This window comes from Vigna unguiculata, chromosome 6 (genome assembly GCF_004118075.2).
Source record: "Vigna unguiculata cultivar IT97K-499-35 chromosome 6, ASM411807v1, whole genome shotgun sequence".
NCBI classification, from domain to species: domain Eukaryota; kingdom Viridiplantae; phylum Streptophyta; class Magnoliopsida; order Fabales; family Fabaceae; genus Vigna; species Vigna unguiculata.
Window position 1 is genome coordinate 32,353,495 of NC_040284.1, and position 17,508 is coordinate 32,371,002.

Consider the following 17,508-nt stretch of genomic DNA (forward strand, 5'->3'; position numbering starts at 1 on the left):
CAGAGGGTGACGTTGGGTTCCCTTTTCAACCCCTTCTCCAATCTCGGAGCCGTGTCTTCAACAACCACAACACAAACGTGTCTTCTTCTCAAAATCAAATCGGCTCTTATTCTCTCCGGTCAAATAAATACGTTTCGTCTTCTCTATTTTTCTTTTTTTTTTCATGTCACCACAGTCACACCCACTATCTCTTCACCCCAGAGCTAAAAACACAATCATATCCTTTATGCTTTCACCACTCCCATTCCGTCACCGCAACATATTATAGCACTATGGCGGCGATGTCCATCTCCGTCGTCTTTCTCTTCTCTTTCATCTCTCTCCACCATCTGTCTTCCTTGGCGGCAAGTTCAAAGATCAGTATCACGCAGGATGTCGTCATCAGGGACAGGGACCGTGAGACATTGGTGTCTGAAGAGCTCAACTTCACCATGGGTTTCTTCAATTTAGACAACTCCTCTTCCCGCTACGTCGGAATTTGGTACCACAACATTCCCGCGACACCTGTTATATGGGTCGCAAACGGCGACAACCCCATCAACGGCACAGGAGGATCCATAACTATTGCGAATGACGGGAACCTCGTGGTCCTCGATGGAGCCAGGAACCTTGTGTGGTCCACCCAAGTTTCCATCGATAGCAGCAGCAAAAACTGCTCAGCGATGCTTCGTGAAACTGGTAACCTCGTTCTCTCGTGCGACAGGAAAGACATGTGGCAAAGCTTTGAGAATCCAACGGATACATTCATGCCTGGTATGAGGGTTCCAGTGGGGGCTTCAACTGGGAAGAGTAGTGGCTATGTGTTCACTTCATGGAAATCATCAACGGATCCTTCGAAGGGAAACTACACTATGGGGGTGGATCCTAAAGGGTTACCTCAGATAGTGGTTTGGGAAGGAGACAAAAGAAGGTGGAGAACGGGGTATTGGGATGGTATAATGTTTGAAGGGGTGTCTATGGCAGGATATTATCTTTACGGTTTTACGCTGAATGGGGATGGTAAAGGAGGTAGGTATTTCATATATAACCCGTTAAACGGCACTGATATGGTGAGGTTTCAAATGGGGTGGGATGGCTATGAGAGAGAGTTCAGGTGGAATGAGGATGAGAAACGTTGGGATGTGGTTCAGAGAGGGCCTTCACATGAGTGTGAGGTTTACAACAAGTGTGGGAGTTTCGCGGCGTGTGATATGTCCCCTTCGAATTTACCTGTTTGTACTTGCATACGAGGTTTTGAACCGAAGAACAGGGATCAGTGGGATAAGGGGAACTGGTCGGGTGGGTGTACGAGGATGACTCCACTCAAGGCTCAGAGGACGAATGTTACATCCGCTGGCACTACTCAGGTTAGTGTCGGAGAGGATAAGTTCTTGGAGCGTACTTCTATGAGGTTGCCGGATTTCGCAAGTGTGGTTGGCACGAATGATTGTCAGAAAGTGTGTTTGAACGATGATTCTTGTACGGCGTATGCCAATGTTAATGGAATAGGGTGCATGGTGTGGAATGTGGATTTGGTTGACATTCAAGATTATGACAGTGGAGGAAATACACTGCATATCCGTCTCGCTCATTCTGAATTAGGTAAGGTAATTAATCCATTATTTTGTTTTCAAAATTAGCATTTCAAATTTAATTTGCATCTATCAGTACAAATGTTTCATGTGTGGTCTCACATGAAGAAAGCTTGACTGTATTCATCCTGTTTCTATCTTGTTTCCAACATATAAACAAATATACAGTGCGAAAAGGAACTGGTATATCTCAAGTTCTCGATCACTAAGATACGTTGAGTTTTATTGTCTATGAAGATGATGAGAAGCAAATAATATTTTTAAATTTCTGACAAGCTTCTATGACCGCCAAGTTCTAATAACTTGTATGACTTTTGTATCTTCAAATTATACAGATGGAGGTAAAAAAAACATGATTGCGATAATATCTGCTGTTGTGGCGGGGTTAATCTGCCTAGGAATCTTTGTATGGCTGGTGTATAGATTCAAGGGAAAACTTAAAGGTTAAAAATTCATAATTCATCTCCCCAGACTATTTTTTTTTATCAGATATTTGACGGCATAGCTGTCCGATGCAATTTTTGGTATTGATTTGCGTGTTTTTGGTGTTATTTCTAGTTCTCCCCACAGTTTCCTCAGCTTCTTGTTGCAAGAATAGTGATGTGCTGCCAGTTTATGATGGAAGCAAGAGCAGAGACATGTCAGCGGAATTTTCAGGATCAGCTGACCATAGTTTGGAGGGGAGCCAACTAAGCGGGCCAGAATTTCCCCTTTTCAATTTCAGTTGCATTTCAATAGCCACAAACAATTTCTCAGAAGAAAATAAGCTTGGAAAAGGGGGCTTTGGCCCTGTCTACAAGGTAAATATGCTGCTATTAAGCTCATCTTTTTAGTAATAAAATTAGGTTTTTCTAAAATGTAATGGAGAAAACGATTGCTCCATTCACCAGGGAAAGCTTCCAGGCGGAGAACAAATAGCTGTTAAGAGGCTTTCAAGACGATCTGGTCAAGGCTTAGAGGAGTTCAAGAATGAAATGATGCTGATAGCAAAACTACAGCACCGAAATCTGGTTAGACTAATGGGTTGTTCTATTCAAGGGGAAGAGAAGTTGCTGGTATATGAATACATGCCAAACAAAAGCTTGGATTGTTTTTTATTTGGTATGTTTCTTCAACATTAACCCTGTCCATTTCCTTACGCATCATAAATTAACAAGAAAAGAGATTATTTAGTGCACTTTCTGGTAAATATCATGACAGATCCATTCAAACAAACACAACTAGATTGGACAAGACGGTTTGAAATCATTGAAGGCATTGCAAGAGGATTGCTCTACCTGCACCGAGATTCAAGACTTAGAATAATTCATCGAGATTTAAAAGCGAGTAACATTTTGTTGGATGAAAACATGAACCCAAAGATATCAGACTTTGGATTGGCTAGGATATTTGGTGGGAACCAGAATGAAGCCAATACAAACAGAGTAGTTGGTACATAGTAAGTATGCTTTGATTTTACTTGTACGTTAAGTCATCCACTTGTTGATTCTTGTTTGGACCTGGCTAATCTTAATGCATAACTCTGCTGCAGTGGTTATATGGCCCCTGAATATGCAATGGAAGGTCTGTTTTCAGTCAAATCGGATGTATATAGTTTTGGTGTGTTACTACTAGAAATTTTGAGTGGCCGCAGAAACACCAGTTTTCGTCACTCCGATGACTCCAGCCTCATAGGCTATGTGAGTATCTATCTCCTATTCAACTTTTTTAGTTATCAACGTGAATTCTTTGTTTTGCTGAAATATCTGACATGTCCAGAAAAACAAATTTGAAAAATGTGAGAGTTGCAATGCAACATTTTTATCACTAAGTTTATTGAAATGCTGATGTTTTTATGATGATGTAGGCGTGGCATCTTTGGAATGAACAGAGAGCAATGGAGCTAATCGATCCCTGCATTCGTGATTGTAGTCCTAAAAACAGAGCTTTGAGATGCATACACATAGGGATGTTATGTGTGCAAGATTCAGCAGCTCAGAGACCAAACATGTCTGCTGTGGTGTTGATGCTGGAAAGTGAAGCAACAACTCTCCCCACGCCAACGCAACCTTTGATTACTTCCATGAGGAGATCTGATGACAGACAGTTTTACATGGATGGCCTTGATGTTTCAAATGATTTGACAGTCACAATGGTGGTAGGGAGATAGAAATTGAATCCTTCCCTTTCCGTGCCAGTTTTGTTCCCAATTCTCTGTCACACTTAAAACGTAAATATGCCTCGTTTTTCTTCTTTTTTTTCCCCCTTTTTAGCCCTATTTGAATACTCTGTATATGTCACGAAAAAACAAGACACAAATATGCTCTATTAATGTTTATAGAAGTACTTAGGAATGATTGATCATTGAGATTCTCATTTCCACAGAAAGATTCATGTCCAGATCCTTGTGAAATATAAGGCCAAAGTTGATCACCTACATCAATCATTGTTTGCAGGTTAGGCAAGTGTGGCATAGAAAAACTAGTTTCACATTATAAAAAGTGGTGAATTTGGTTAGGGACTTCTGGTGCTAGGTATCTATCATGTGTGTGTTGTGTGCAGGTATAGGTACAATAATCATGATTCTTGTTCGTGTTCCACATGCATAAAATAAATCCGGAATTTGAAAGTAAACGCATGTTGCGTATAATTAATTCATTAAACTTCAAGAAATGCAAGTGGAAATGATTTTAATTTTAATATTAAAATTCTTATCCATTAAATGTCATTTTTGTTTCTATCAAAATCTGAACACTTTAAAAAAAATAAGGTACTGGAATATATATGTTTGAGTCTTGTATGATTATCCACGATTTCTCTAATGGTGATTGATTAGGACATAGCAGCAAAGTGTTTGAAAGGAATGAGTTTATGAATTTTCCCTCGCCATACAACATTATTGAACTTGCTATCACTTTCTTCAAACAAAAACTTCATTGCATAGAACCTTCCTGTGTTCAAGTTTCCTACCCCATCGTGGTCAAGTTTCAATCACTTCTCGTCACGACGATCTAGAACCAAAATTTGTCTACACAAAAGAAATTATTTACTGCATTTCAATTACGTAATCATCGAAATACAAAATATTTTGTCCACACTCGAGAGCTATTTAATGAATTTGAATGACGCAAACTTTACATGTGGTCAAAACAAAAACATAACTTCACTCAACTTTTAACGTTTGAAACTTGCCAGCCTAACTAAAGACGAAGTAAAGAAAATTACACTTGCATCTTTACCAATTCTAAACAAGACTTATATTGAGTAATAATCATTTTAAAACTTTTAAATAAATATTCACGATTTTATACTTTAATAAACTCGCAATAATATCATTTATAATCACTATAAGGTTGACTCAATAGTAAAAAGTAAAAAAAAAAAAATGTAAGATAAAGTATGGGTCCAACTCCACTCACTAAAAAACAATTATATTGTTTATAAATTTTAAATCAATATATACTTTGATTATATTTATAATAAATAACATTCATCTTTCTTGTATTTTTGGTGATATGACATTTAATTCTATTACTTTTTTTCTATTTATAGCAATTAATGTATTTGTTGGATTTAATAATATAATGATGAAGCATGTATAATAGCCCTGTAAATTTTTAATAAAATTATGTATTCAAATATTTTAATTAAAATTAAATATGCGTTGATACAATACATAATAATTACAATCGTGATTTATTACATGATTTCTATTTATCTAATTTAAATTCCTCTTGTAATTATATATAATTTATATATTTGGATTGTGAAAAAAAAAATATAGCACAAAATTATAGTTATAAGTTCAATTTCAATTTCAATGAGAGTGATAACGAAAATATGAAGATATATTTGACTATACAAATATTATATATATTTAACACATTTAAATTTGAAAGTTAAGCGAATTCCACCCAAACAGCAAGTATGATTAGACTAAGTCAAAATTTGTTTATTTCATAAAAAATATTCCTGAATTAACGAAAAATAATAGTAAGAATTAGCGTATTTAAAAAATAAAAAAATGAATACCAAGTTTTTTAACTTACTTTATAAATGAATAATAAAATAAAAGCATACATTTCTAATATTAATTTTAATATTTTTACAAAAGCTTATATATAGTCATTAATTCTTCGAATAATTTAAAAACTAACCAGGTAAACCAACTCGTTACAGTATGATGCATAATATGAAATCTAAATAAATATTATTATTGGTTTAAATTTTTTTGATATTTAAAAAAAAAAAGTATTTCAAATTATATGGAGACCATGGATGAATTTGCTAATCAATAATTCACCTATATACACCTGCGCTCATACAAAAGTAAGTTGTATGAAAGTTAGTTTGGAAACCCTTTTTAAGTATTGTAAGTTATTTTAATCATTAAAAATGGAAAAGATGCCAACTAATGTAAGAAAATAGAAACATGAAACTTAAAGAAAAAAACTAGATGATGGAAAAAGACACAAAAAAGAAGAAGATGATGAGAGACTTATAAAGTTAAAAATAAAGAAAGTAAATAACAACCAAACCATGGTCCAATAGAATCAAATACGAATAAAAAATGTCGACACAGCTTATACGTAATTGACTAATTTATACGTTTAACTTAGTTTGGAATTTCAAGTTGTATTATAGCTTAGATTTAAAAATTTGTTCCAATTCTTTTATACATGATATAGAATTATTTGATTATACTATTTCCTTTCCTTTTTACATAGAAATCTATTAACCCCAATAAATTGATTCCATTATCTTTATTAATTTAGATGGTATTATAATTTTAGTTACAAAATGATAAAAATATAGTTATTGAAAAAATAGAATATAGTTATGATGTTATTACACGGCATAATTCATGTAAAAAATTGTAAATATTAGTAGATAAATTTTAAATGTTTATGCTATCAGGTTAGTTACATTGAAATCAACCATTATGTATTCAATTCGATTATTTTCACTTAAATAACAACAATGTCATGTCAAGTTTAAATTATTTTACTTAGTTGCACATATCATTTTTAGATTATCAAATATTTTATTTTATTCCTATACATTTAAAACTTTACAAGAGGAGCGTATTTTTATGACTTATAAATTTTTTAATTTAATTTAATTTTATTATAGAATTTTAAAAAATTAAATTAAATACCACTACGTTTAAGAAAAAAAAAATTAAGGCTTAATAGTAGTATTAGCTTGCTTTTGTTGGAATCCGCTGTCAGTTTTTCGTGCTATCAAAGAAGTAACACAGATTTGGTGACCTAATTGGGCCGTCACTAGTTTCACATTTGGAAGAATAAAACGTCATCGTCCAACCCAAAACTAAACCATAGTTACCTTTCTGTATTAATTATTATACTCTATCATCCACCCACCCTCTTTTTACACATAAAAGAACGTATAAAGTGAATATGATTAATTCATAACAAATATTAACCAGTATTCTAAAAATAACAGTGTTTCAAAAAAGAAAAAAGTCATTACTTGAGGCAAAAAAAGAATCAAATAATTAATGTGTGATTGTTTTTCATAAATGAAACTCTTACTGGAGTTTGTGGTGATTGATGAAGTGAAAAAGGAAAAACGTACGCAAGAAGCGGAAGTTGTGAGATGAGTCTTTGGATGGCTAAACCATATTCAGACTGTTGACTGAAAGAAAACAGAGTGATTCTGGTAAGACAACAACAGCGACTGCTTCTCTTTTCAAATTTGGGAAAGCAAAAACCTCATTCAAAGGAGAAACAACGTAGACCAACAAGAAACGAATGCCAATGAAAATGCCAATGCCGGGTTCAATTTGCTTTTCTTAATTTCCTCACTACCCCACACAATACCAAAACTATGAAACTTGTATTTCTCTTCCTTACCAAACACTTCATCAACTCTTCCTCTGCAAACATAACATGCCAGGTTTAGTATTCTATCTCTTTTGGTTCTTCGCATCACACATCACAATTTCATTCTCCTCAGACACCCTAACACCAACACAAACTCTTCTAACCAACCAAACCCTGGTATCATCAAACCAAGTTTTCGCCCTGGGCTTCTTCTCCGGGACCAATTCCTCTTGCTACTTAGGCATATGGTACCACAACATCACTAACGGACCCGTAGTATGGGTTGCCAACAGAGACAACCCTCTCCACAACTCCACAGGATTTCTAACCATCGGAGAAAACAAAAACATGGTGCTCACAACTCCATCAGGGGAACCCGTTTGGTCCTCCAATATTACCAAAGCCAACAACCCCATTCTTCAGCTCTTGGACACGGGAAATCTAGTTCTCAGAGAGGAAAACGTAACCGACCCCACAAACTATCTCTGGCAAAGCTTCGATTACCCAACAGATACACTCTTACCTGGGATGAAAATGGGGTGGAACCTAGACACTGGCGTGGAGAAACACTTAACCTCGTGGAAGAGCGGAGGAAAAGACCCTTCAAGTGGAAATTACTCTTTTAAGATAGATCCTCGAGGGATACCGGAAATTTTCTTGAGGCGTGACGATAATATAATATATAGAAGTGGGCCTTGGAACGGTGAGAGATTCAGTGGGGTACCGGAGATGCAACCTGACACTGATTCCATTACGTTTAGTTTTTCCTACGATAAGCATGGTGTGTACTATTCCTTCTCCATTGAGGACCGTTCTATTTTGTCGAGGCTAGTTGTGACTTCGGGTGGTGCACTTGAGCGTCTTACTTGGGTGCCGAGCAGCAACACATGGACCAAGTTTTGGTTTGCACCTAAGGATCAGTGTGATAATTTCAAAGAGTGCGGTTCCTATGGTTTGTGTGACACCGACGCCTCGCCGGTTTGCACTTGTATGAGAGGGTTCAGTCCGAGGAACCAGCAGGCGTGGAATTTGAGAGACGGGTCTGATGGGTGTGTGAGGAACACGAATTTGGATTGTGGGAGTGACAGGTTTTTGCATGTGAAGGACGTGAAGTTGCCAGAGACAAGTATTGTGTTTGCGAACAGGAGCATGAACCTAGAAGAGTGTAAAGATTTGTGTCGCAGGAATTGTTCTTGCACTGCTTATGCCAACATTGAGGTCACAAACGGAGGAACCGGGTGTGTTACGTGGAGTGGTGAACTCATAGACATGAGGCAGTACGCACAGGGTGGACAAGATCTCTTTGTCAGAATAGCAGCTTCTGATGCAGGTACACCTACATACTAAACATTATTTAACATTTTCAACGCTATTTTTTGCTTTTATTATTTTAAACACGGGTTAGGAAAAGCAAACTATACTTAATAATGACAAAAAATTGATGCTTACTTACTAATCTCTTTTATTAAAAATTGTTTCTGTTCTGTCTTCCAATCTTCCATATTCTGTTTTACACCAGTGTGTTTTGTTTTGTCGGTTATTAGAAATTAGGTCAAGGTGTTTGAGTATTTGGCCGAGAATTCGAATGCGATTGAATGTTGAAACATTTTGAAAGGTGATTATGACATCAAAAAACTTTATGAGATTGACATTACTAAAATAGAATTAGAGAATTGTTGATCTTCAATTAGTAAGATACCATACAATACAATGATTTCGTATAACAAAATTAAGCACGAAGATGATTGAACGAAAATAAATTATCTGGAGAAATCTTCTGGTATTTAATTTTAGGAAGATTTTTTGTTCAATTTCTTGGTGCCGCCCTAAACTTGTTTCACGTGTGACATGGCTTCTAACGAAGGAAAAAAAAAAAAGTATTTGTCTACAGGGGGAAATATGAACGGCATTGCATTTCTTCACTCACCTTTTTCATTCCATTGGTTGGGTGACCTAACTGAATGAATTCAAATTCTCTATTTTTTTTCTCAGATATTTTTGGCGCACGCCACTTCATTAAAGTACTTTTTTTCTAGAATTTGCTGGGCCCACTCACTTTTCTCATGTGGGCCCTTCGGAAATGGTGCGTTGTGGGCCGACGTTTTTGACTCGTTACGTTTTGTGTTCTTTTCTCGGTCAATGCCTATATTCACATTTATCACATCCACTTTTCGACAATAATAAAACATTTATGATTTCTTTTTCCGAAATTTGCATTTTTGTGTACGAAATTAAGCACGAGATGAATAAAGAGAATAATACTGTTGATATAGCTTACAAGCATGGAATAATTTTTAACTACATTAAATTTGGCCGCACTGATATTCTTAGTTTAAAACTCTGTACCAAGAAATGTCATTGATTGAATTTATTTCAAAGCTAGATAACTATTCTGCCTATTATTTTATTCATGCTTGAATATGGGAAGCGAAATGGAGAGATTAATATGAATAGGCAATGGGAAAAGAGGGTCCTGGACCATGCTAAATTCATAGGTTGGTAGGTCTTGGAAAGTGTGAGCTGTGAAAATTCAAAAAAGATAAGGATCTGCTTAATTAATGAGTATCATCTGCACTATGGTGGCACTCAGAAAAACATATTTTTGTACAATTTTGGTGGGAGTAGGCGGCATTCCAAAGCTGCATGTCTACATCAAAGCAAGCAAAATTCTCTTACTTACTTTTCTTCAACTTTTTGTGCATTTGCTTTTAATGTTTCATTTTGTAAGGGAAATAAAAAATGTACAATAGAAAGCTAAGCTAATTTCATCGGTTTCCTTGAGCTGAATTTCTATAGCTAATCTGACAAGTTACATTTCTGCATAAGTTTAATTCAGACACACTATTGTTCCCTTGCACATAGTAAATAATGGTGGCACATTTTTTTTCTACGAGCTTGTAGGTTCTTCCAAATTGGTTAAGTGAAAGTGTTACATATAATTTTCTGTTCTTGAATATTTTAGTTATGTAGTAATCATCTAATTTTTAATTTTGCTAGTATCTATTTTCTACGAATGTACTAAAAGAAACCTATGTTTCACAGAGGACACTGCAGATGGGTCTGAAAAGTCAAACCATATCGGCGAGATTGTAGGAATTACAATTTCTGCAGCTGTAGTAATTGTGGGACTGGTTGTGATTTACCGAAAGAAGAGCAAAGTGTTAAGTATATCGAATGTGAAGACTAACCCCAGAGGTAATGTTCTTCTCCACGTCAACTTAAGTAAATGGTATACACGCTGTTGTAGTAGATGGTAACATATTCTGGTTCTTGCCACAAAACCAGGTTCTTTACAAAGTAGAGAATTGCTAACAAGTGACGGGGTATTTTCAACTAATAGAGAAACCTCTGGAGAAAGGAACATGGATGACATAGAGTTGCCAATGTTTGATTTTAATACCTTAGCAATGGCTACAAACAACTTCTCCGAAGCAAATAAACTTGGACAAGGAGGGTTTGGTATTGTTTACAGGGTAGGTTTGTTTGTTATAGCTCCCATAATAACCCATATAGAAAACCATATACTAATACGAGTTCTTGTGTGGCTAGCAGGGAAGGTTGATGGAGGGCCGTGATATTGCTGTGAAGAGGTTATCAAAAAACTCCACGCAAGGAGTTGAAGAATTTAAGAATGAGGTAAAGTTAATTGTCAGACTTCAACATCGAAATCTTGTTCGGCTCTTTGGATGCTGCGTTGAGATGGATGAGAAGTTGCTAGTGTATGAGTATATGGAAAACAGAAGCCTTTATTCCGTTTTGTTTGGTAAGTGTTTTTAACATTCTACACCTGATATCTTTTGTTTTTTCAATGCATGCATGTTTTGCTTAATCTGGTATTGTTTTTATATCTAAGTGCTTTCATGATAAATAACGTTCCAGACGAAGCCAAAAAAGCCATGTTGGACTGGAACATACGCTTCAACATTATATGTGGCATTGCTAGAGGGCTACTTTATCTGCACCATGATTCCAGACTCAGGATTATCCATAGGGATCTCAAGGCAAGCAATGTTCTACTTGACAGTGAATTGAACCCAAAGATATCAGATTTTGGGATGGCCAGACTTTTTGGCGCGAATCAGACAGAAGGAAACACACTGAGAGTTGTTGGAACATAGTGAGTATCACTTCATTGCAAACATTACTCTCTACAAGACCAAATATACATGCTGACCTTATTATTTGTATATTTTTGTTATGTACAGTGGTTACATGTCTCCTGAATATGCTATGGACGGGACCTTCTCAGTGAAATCTGATGTTTTCAGCTTTGGAGTTCTAGCCCTGGAAATTATAACTGGGAAAAAAAATAGAGGATTCTATTACTCAAATGATGACATGAATCTTCTAGGGCATGTAAGTGAGAGTGTTCATTAATTAGAGTGATACTTAGTTGACAATATCATATTCTGTTAATAAACAATTGATGGTACTTTATTTTTGTAGGCATGGAGGCATTGGAGAGATGGCAGTGCATTGGAACTTGTTGATTCATCAATTGGTGATTCATATTCACCTTCTGAAGTTCTCAGATGCATACACGTTGGACTATTGTGTGTCCAAGAACGTGCAGAAGATAGGCCAACAATGTCTTCAGTGATGTTGATGCTGAGTAGTGAATCTTCATTAATGCCACAACCCAGAAACCCTGGATTTTCCTTAGGGAAGAATCCTGCGGAGATTGATTCTAGTTCAAGTAAGCAAGATGAATCATGGAGTGTGAACCAAGTCACAGTCACATTGCTAGATGCTAGGTAGTTAGAAGAAGCATGGCATCACCTAGCACATTTGTACATTCCTTAAATCATAAAGTTCATCCTGTAAATTTACCTTCCTCTGATAGTTGCGGCATCTTTGAGATCTACTTTGATCTTGTTTTGGTGTAATATGCAAGAGATACAGTGAAAACCACACTACTTAGTTTAAGAGCTCAAGTTACTTTTTGCAGTTAATTCCTAGTTCTAGCCTATATTTTGGCGCTTCTAACCTAATGGTCATTAGAAAAATAAACAGCCAATAACTTTAAATAAATTTACTGATGTTACAAACTATACAAGATTGATAGATTTTTTAATATATAATCAGACAATACAACAAAAATTGGATAAGACAATATCTTCAAACATCTCTACAGACGATGTATCTGACAGTATCTTTGAGAGGATGATGTATGGTATGATCAGATTTATATTCAACAAGAGTTAATAAAAGCTCATTCAATTGATTAGCAAGACATTATTGGAAAATGCAAAACCATTTTACTAAATATGAGGACTCGTGCAAACATCTCTGGATAATTCAGAATTCTTATTCTTTTTATATTCGGGGTAACAACATTGTGAAGTGGGAAAGGGTTTTCCTTTCATTAATGAACTGTTTAACTTGAGATTGGACACAGGTCCTTTAATAGGAGTATAAAAAAACACAAGAAAATAAAGTTATTCTGTTGGGACTTTATGTCATGCACCTAAAGACTACATTGGTTTTTCTTTGAATCAACAATGGTTCTATGTGACAAAATACTACCAATCAGCCAAAAACCTTTTTCTGACCAACAATGTTGCCAGGAAAATTGCAATACAAGTTAGCCACTAACTTCGAGCTTCTAATAGAGTTATAGTCATAGCATTGTTACTAAAACTCTCATTCTCGCTGTACGCATGATGATACTCTGACTCTTCTTCAAAGAAGCCAGTTTTCTTTGGTAGGGGAAGTGCAATGCTTTCATTGCTCAACATAAAAACCACAGAAGACATAGTTGGTCTATCTTCGGGTAACTTTTGAACACACAAGAGACCAACTTGCAGGCACCTTAGTAATTCTGATGGAACAACTGTAAGGTCTAAATTAACATCCATAAATCCCACAGCACGTCCATCTTTCCATAATGTCCATGCCTAGTTATTTTAAGAAAAGGTTAACACTGGTAAAGGTAAAGATTTTACAAAGAAAGATCAACGAATGGCTTCTATAGTAAAGTCAACGTAGCAGAGCATGCGGTGAGTTTTGGTTACCTGCCCCAACAGATTGTGATCATGATCTGGATGCTTGACTTTGTAGTGACTACTTCTGATCCCGCTTAGTATCTCTAACACTATAACTCCGAAGCTATATACATCAGACTTCAGGGAAAGAATCCCGTTTACTGCATACTCATGGGGCATATAACCACTGCATACATTATAGCAAACAACTGATTTTAAATTATTTTTAGATAAACTATTTTAGAAAAAAAATTATATTATCCTGAGTAAATCTCAGTATTCATCATAGAGCTTACATTGTCCCAGCAATCTCTTCTGTTGTAATTGAAGAATGATCTCCTTCAACGATTCGGGCCACACCAAAATCAGAAATTTTGGGGTTCAATTGGCTGTCTAGTAGAATGTTACTAGTTTTTAGATCCCTATGAATGATGGTTAGTTTTGAATCTTGGTGGAGATAAAGTAGTCCTCGAGCAATCCCAATGATAATTTCATATCGTTTCCTCCAGTTCAAAAATTTTCCTTGTATAGGATCTGAGAAAGATCAGAGAGAGCTCACTTAGTCATTAAAGAACAGGTTATTTAAAGCAAAAGAGTATATATATGCTAACAGAGCTTTTCAAAGTTGCAAATAACGGGAACCACATAGTCTTGCAGTTGTGTATTACCAAAAATGAAGTGGTCCAAGCTACTATTTGGCATGTATTCATAGATCAGCATTCTTTCCTCTCTTTGAGTGCACCCTCCTAAAACACTCACAAGATTACGGTGTTGGAGTTTGGCTACCAATCCAACTTCATTCATAAACTCTGAGATGCCTTGTTTTGAGGTTTTTGATAGCCTTTTCACCGCTATTTCTTGTCCGTTAGCCAGTTTACCCTGGTTTTAAGGTGACAGTAAGTTCAAGAAGCAAAATAAAACAAGCTTATTAACGGAAAAAGAAGATTACCCTGTATACTGGACCAAAACCACCTTCCCCGATCTTGTTCTCAATGGAAAAATTGTTTGTAGCAGCCAGAATAGTATCTATATCAAAAATAGGTGATGCTTGATCTTCGTTGTGATTTCTGTGACTTGTGATTGTGACTGTAAGAAACAATATGTAACTTATCATAGATATACATTACTCAACCATCATGCATGTGTGATATACTATTTAGTAAGAAAATAGTTTTGTTCTACCGCTCCAGTTAAACTTTGAAACACCAAAAAAATACTGAAAGTCACTAAGTTTTCTTGATTTGTTGATCATCTGAGCCCTAAGCTGAATATGTATTGAACCTTGAAATGATAATCATATCACAGTAAACTATAGCTATTATAGCAGTTTATTTTCTTTCTTCCTCTCAAATATAAATGTCCTTGTCCAACAAAGATACTAAATGAATGGTTCTTGGATGGAAGAATTAGAGGTGAGAACATTTCATGATGTAAATAAACAAGTTGAATTGCTTAAGAATCTTACCCAAACCAGTGCTTGTCCTCCGTTTTATATACTTCTTGAAAAGGTAGAAAATGATACAACAAAGCAGCAGTGCCACAGGTACCGAAATAATCACAGCAATGTTTCTCCTTTTACGTGCATTAGCAGTGGACTCTTCACAAGAATCAATCAAATGATTAAGTTTTAGAACATTTATTTCTTAAGAGAATGCACATGTAAACATAAAATAAAATTTAATCAAGAATACATTCTGTTAAAATGCTAATGAATGAATAATTTGTGTCTTCATTATATGTTGTTGCTGTTTTCCCAGAACGAGGCAACAAATAGTTCAGATGAAGCCTGCATGAAAAAAATATCAAAACAAGACCAAGCACAGACTTCTGAATTTTATTTTCCTCTTTCATACCAAGATAGAGAAATGTTGTGAAGCTAAACATTACATGCCATGTTAAAACAGAACCCTTGCATACCTATTTCTGAAGCGGCTAACCTTAAATAAAGATCAAGTTGTACACCCTCTTCATTTATAAGCTGCCGAATGTCAGTCAAGTCCCCAAACCAGAGCAAGCATCCATGAGGCCCTTCATTCAAGGCTGAATTTGCGTAGGCCGTGCAGGAACAGTTCTTCAAGCACTCCAACTTGCATTCTTCAAGATTCATGCTTTCATTAGTCCAAAATTGCAACAACATGGGTAGTTTAACCCAGCTTAGTTTCTGAAACCTATCACTTTGTGTGCAGTTTAAGGGTGTTCTCCTGATGCACCCACCAGACCAGTTAAACGAATCCCAATCTTCCGGAGAATTTGGTATAAACCCTTTCAGGCAATCGCAGTAAGCAGGAATATCCTTCATATTGCAAATACCGTTCACCCCACATGCTCCGTAGTTATCACAAAAGTCTTTTCTTCCCTCATGCATCAGAGTCCACTTCAAATTTTTGTTGTCCCAGATATATCTTTGAAGGAATCCATCATCCTTCATCACATATCTTGACAATCTATCTCCAGGTTCATCCCAATACACTGCCACAGTGCTGTTCACTGAAAGTTGTGGCTTGAAGGCTGTAATTCCAATAAATGACAACCAATCATCTGAATTAAAACGGATGCCATCCCAAATTCCACTTCTGAATGTGATGTTCATTCCCTGACGGATTACCAACTCAGGAAATTCTATCTGGTCAAATCTGAAGGTAAAGTTTCCAGGAGAGGGATCATTAGCACTCTTCCAAGAAGTCAAATATCTGTCGATACCTAAGTTCTTATCCCAACCCAACATCAACCCAGGTATCATTGTGTCCGTTGGATTATCAAAGCTCTGCCATATGTAACCTTTAGAATCACTCTTCTTGCCATCCATCAACACAAAGTTTCCAGAATCCAACAGCTTTGCAATTGGTTCTTGGATTGACCTTGATGAATTTGTAAACCATATTCTGTTACCTGCTCCATCAAAAAGTACAATATTACCATCAGCAGCAATGGTTAAATTTCCTCTCGAGTCATTAAGTGGGTTATCTCTGTTTGCTACCCAAACTATGGTTTGAGGCTTAATATTCTTGTACCATATCCCTATGTAGCGGCTCTTTGATGCTCCTGGAGTGAAGAATCCAAGAGAAAAATTCTGTCCAGCAGAAATGAGTTCTTGGCCATCTGCAATGGAAGATGTTGGAGTCAAGGCATCGTCTGCATAAGAAGTATTGTGAAGGATTGATATACAAGCATAAGCAAACATAATGATATCAAGTTTGTTCCATCTCACTCTCCTCTTGGTCATGTTTGGCAGCCAATTTGAAATGGCACAAAGCTGCACTTGCATCTCCAGCCATCTTTTAAAGCGAAGAGCTTTGACTTTTGAATAAACAAAAGTTCCAGTAGCTATATAAACAATTTCCTGGAATGGTCTTCTTAAAAATTCACTATGTTATGAATGGAAATGACACGGTTCAAACAGCGAGTAGTTTTGTTGGTGTTAGATGATTAATGGTTTTTATATTGAGAGTCGTTGAAGGCTTATTTACTTGGCGAAGAAGACCTTTGAAGAGTTTTAAAATGAAAACGGTCTTCCTTCAGATATTTCGTTGCGTAATAAATTAATGTTTTCAAATTGAAACTCTGAACTTTGAAGTCTGAATATCTAATATTTTTCTGCATTGTGAAGATCGAACAGAATAATTTTTATACATCTTGTTGAGAGGTCCTGTGAGAATAAGAGATCATTAGTCATTTGCTCAGAGGTCCTTGGTCTATGCTAAAAGATTCTGGTCACTAGCTAAGATGTCCATGATCACTTGCTCAGATGTCCCTAACCTTTGTTGAAAGGTCCTTAGTCTTTGCTCAAAGGTCCTGATAATTTGCCGAGAGGTTCCTAACTTGCTGGTAGGATCATAGTCTTTGTTGGGATATCCCTCGTCTTGTGTCTTGTTTGTTAAGATATGTCAAATATTGTATTAGTTATAATTTAGGCATTATTATCTCTGTGAGCAAATATGTGCACTCATTCCTTTTAATATATGAGGAATTATAGCACTCTTGTATATATATATATGGTACCTTATTCTTTGAAATAATACATCAGAATTATTCTTTAAATCTTTTCTATATGGTATCAAAGCCAGACACCGACATCCTCTACAATATAGGAAGCCGTGCTTCTTTATTTGAATATTTCTGATGGTTCAT

The 17,508-nt window shown here is 35.9% G+C and overlaps 3 protein-coding genes across 6 annotated transcripts; 2 read left to right on the forward strand and 1 right to left on the reverse strand.

Moving 5' to 3' along the window:
* LOC114188015 (G-type lectin S-receptor-like serine/threonine-protein kinase B120) lies at window positions 1–3,987 on the forward strand. Of its 2 annotated transcripts, none has more exons than XM_028076492.1 (7): window positions 1–1,581; window positions 1,907–2,014; window positions 2,142–2,371; window positions 2,462–2,672; window positions 2,772–3,009; window positions 3,103–3,250; window positions 3,418–3,987. In XM_028076492.1, the coding sequence occupies exons 1-7, from the start codon at window positions 273–275 to the stop codon at window positions 3,718–3,720; spliced, it is 2,547 nt and encodes an 848-aa protein (XP_027932293.1). In that variant the 5' UTR covers window positions 1–272; the 3' UTR covers window positions 3,721–3,987. The 2 variants fall into 2 exon arrangements, with proteins under 2 accessions (XP_027932293.1, XP_027932292.1); XM_028076491.1 differs by having other exon boundaries at window positions 2–1,581; window positions 2,130–2,371.
* A 3,091-nt stretch (window positions 3,988–7,078) lies between these two features.
* On the forward strand, window positions 7,079–12,348 carry LOC114187945 (receptor-like serine/threonine-protein kinase SD1-8). The gene is made up of 7 exons (XM_028076381.1): window positions 7,079–8,726; window positions 10,439–10,591; window positions 10,682–10,869; window positions 10,949–11,159; window positions 11,276–11,513; window positions 11,602–11,752; window positions 11,843–12,348. The coding sequence occupies exons 1-7, from the start codon at window positions 7,463–7,465 to the stop codon at window positions 12,152–12,154; spliced, it is 2,517 nt and encodes an 838-aa protein (XP_027932182.1). The 5' UTR covers window positions 7,079–7,462; the 3' UTR covers window positions 12,155–12,348.
* Window positions 11,275–16,776, reverse strand: LOC114187943 (G-type lectin S-receptor-like serine/threonine-protein kinase At4g27290). Of its 3 annotated transcripts, XM_028076380.1 has the most exons (8): window positions 16,392–16,773; window positions 15,298–16,269; window positions 14,846–14,977; window positions 14,330–14,466; window positions 14,049–14,259; window positions 13,677–13,914; window positions 13,411–13,567; window positions 12,269–13,293 (listed from the first exon to the last, which is right to left on the reverse strand). In XM_028076380.1, the coding sequence occupies exons 2-8, from the start codon at window positions 16,184–16,186 to the stop codon at window positions 12,988–12,990; spliced, it is 2,070 nt and encodes a 689-aa protein (XP_027932181.1). In that variant the 5' UTR covers window positions 16,187–16,269; window positions 16,392–16,773; the 3' UTR covers window positions 12,269–12,987. The 3 variants fall into 3 exon arrangements, with proteins under 3 accessions (XP_027932180.1, XP_027932181.1, XP_027932179.1); XM_028076379.1 differs by lacking the exon at window positions 12,269–13,293 and adding an exon at window positions 11,275–11,693 and having other exon boundaries at window positions 15,298–16,776; XM_028076378.1 differs by having other exon boundaries at window positions 15,298–16,775.
* Window positions 16,777–17,508: the final 732 nt, after the last annotated feature.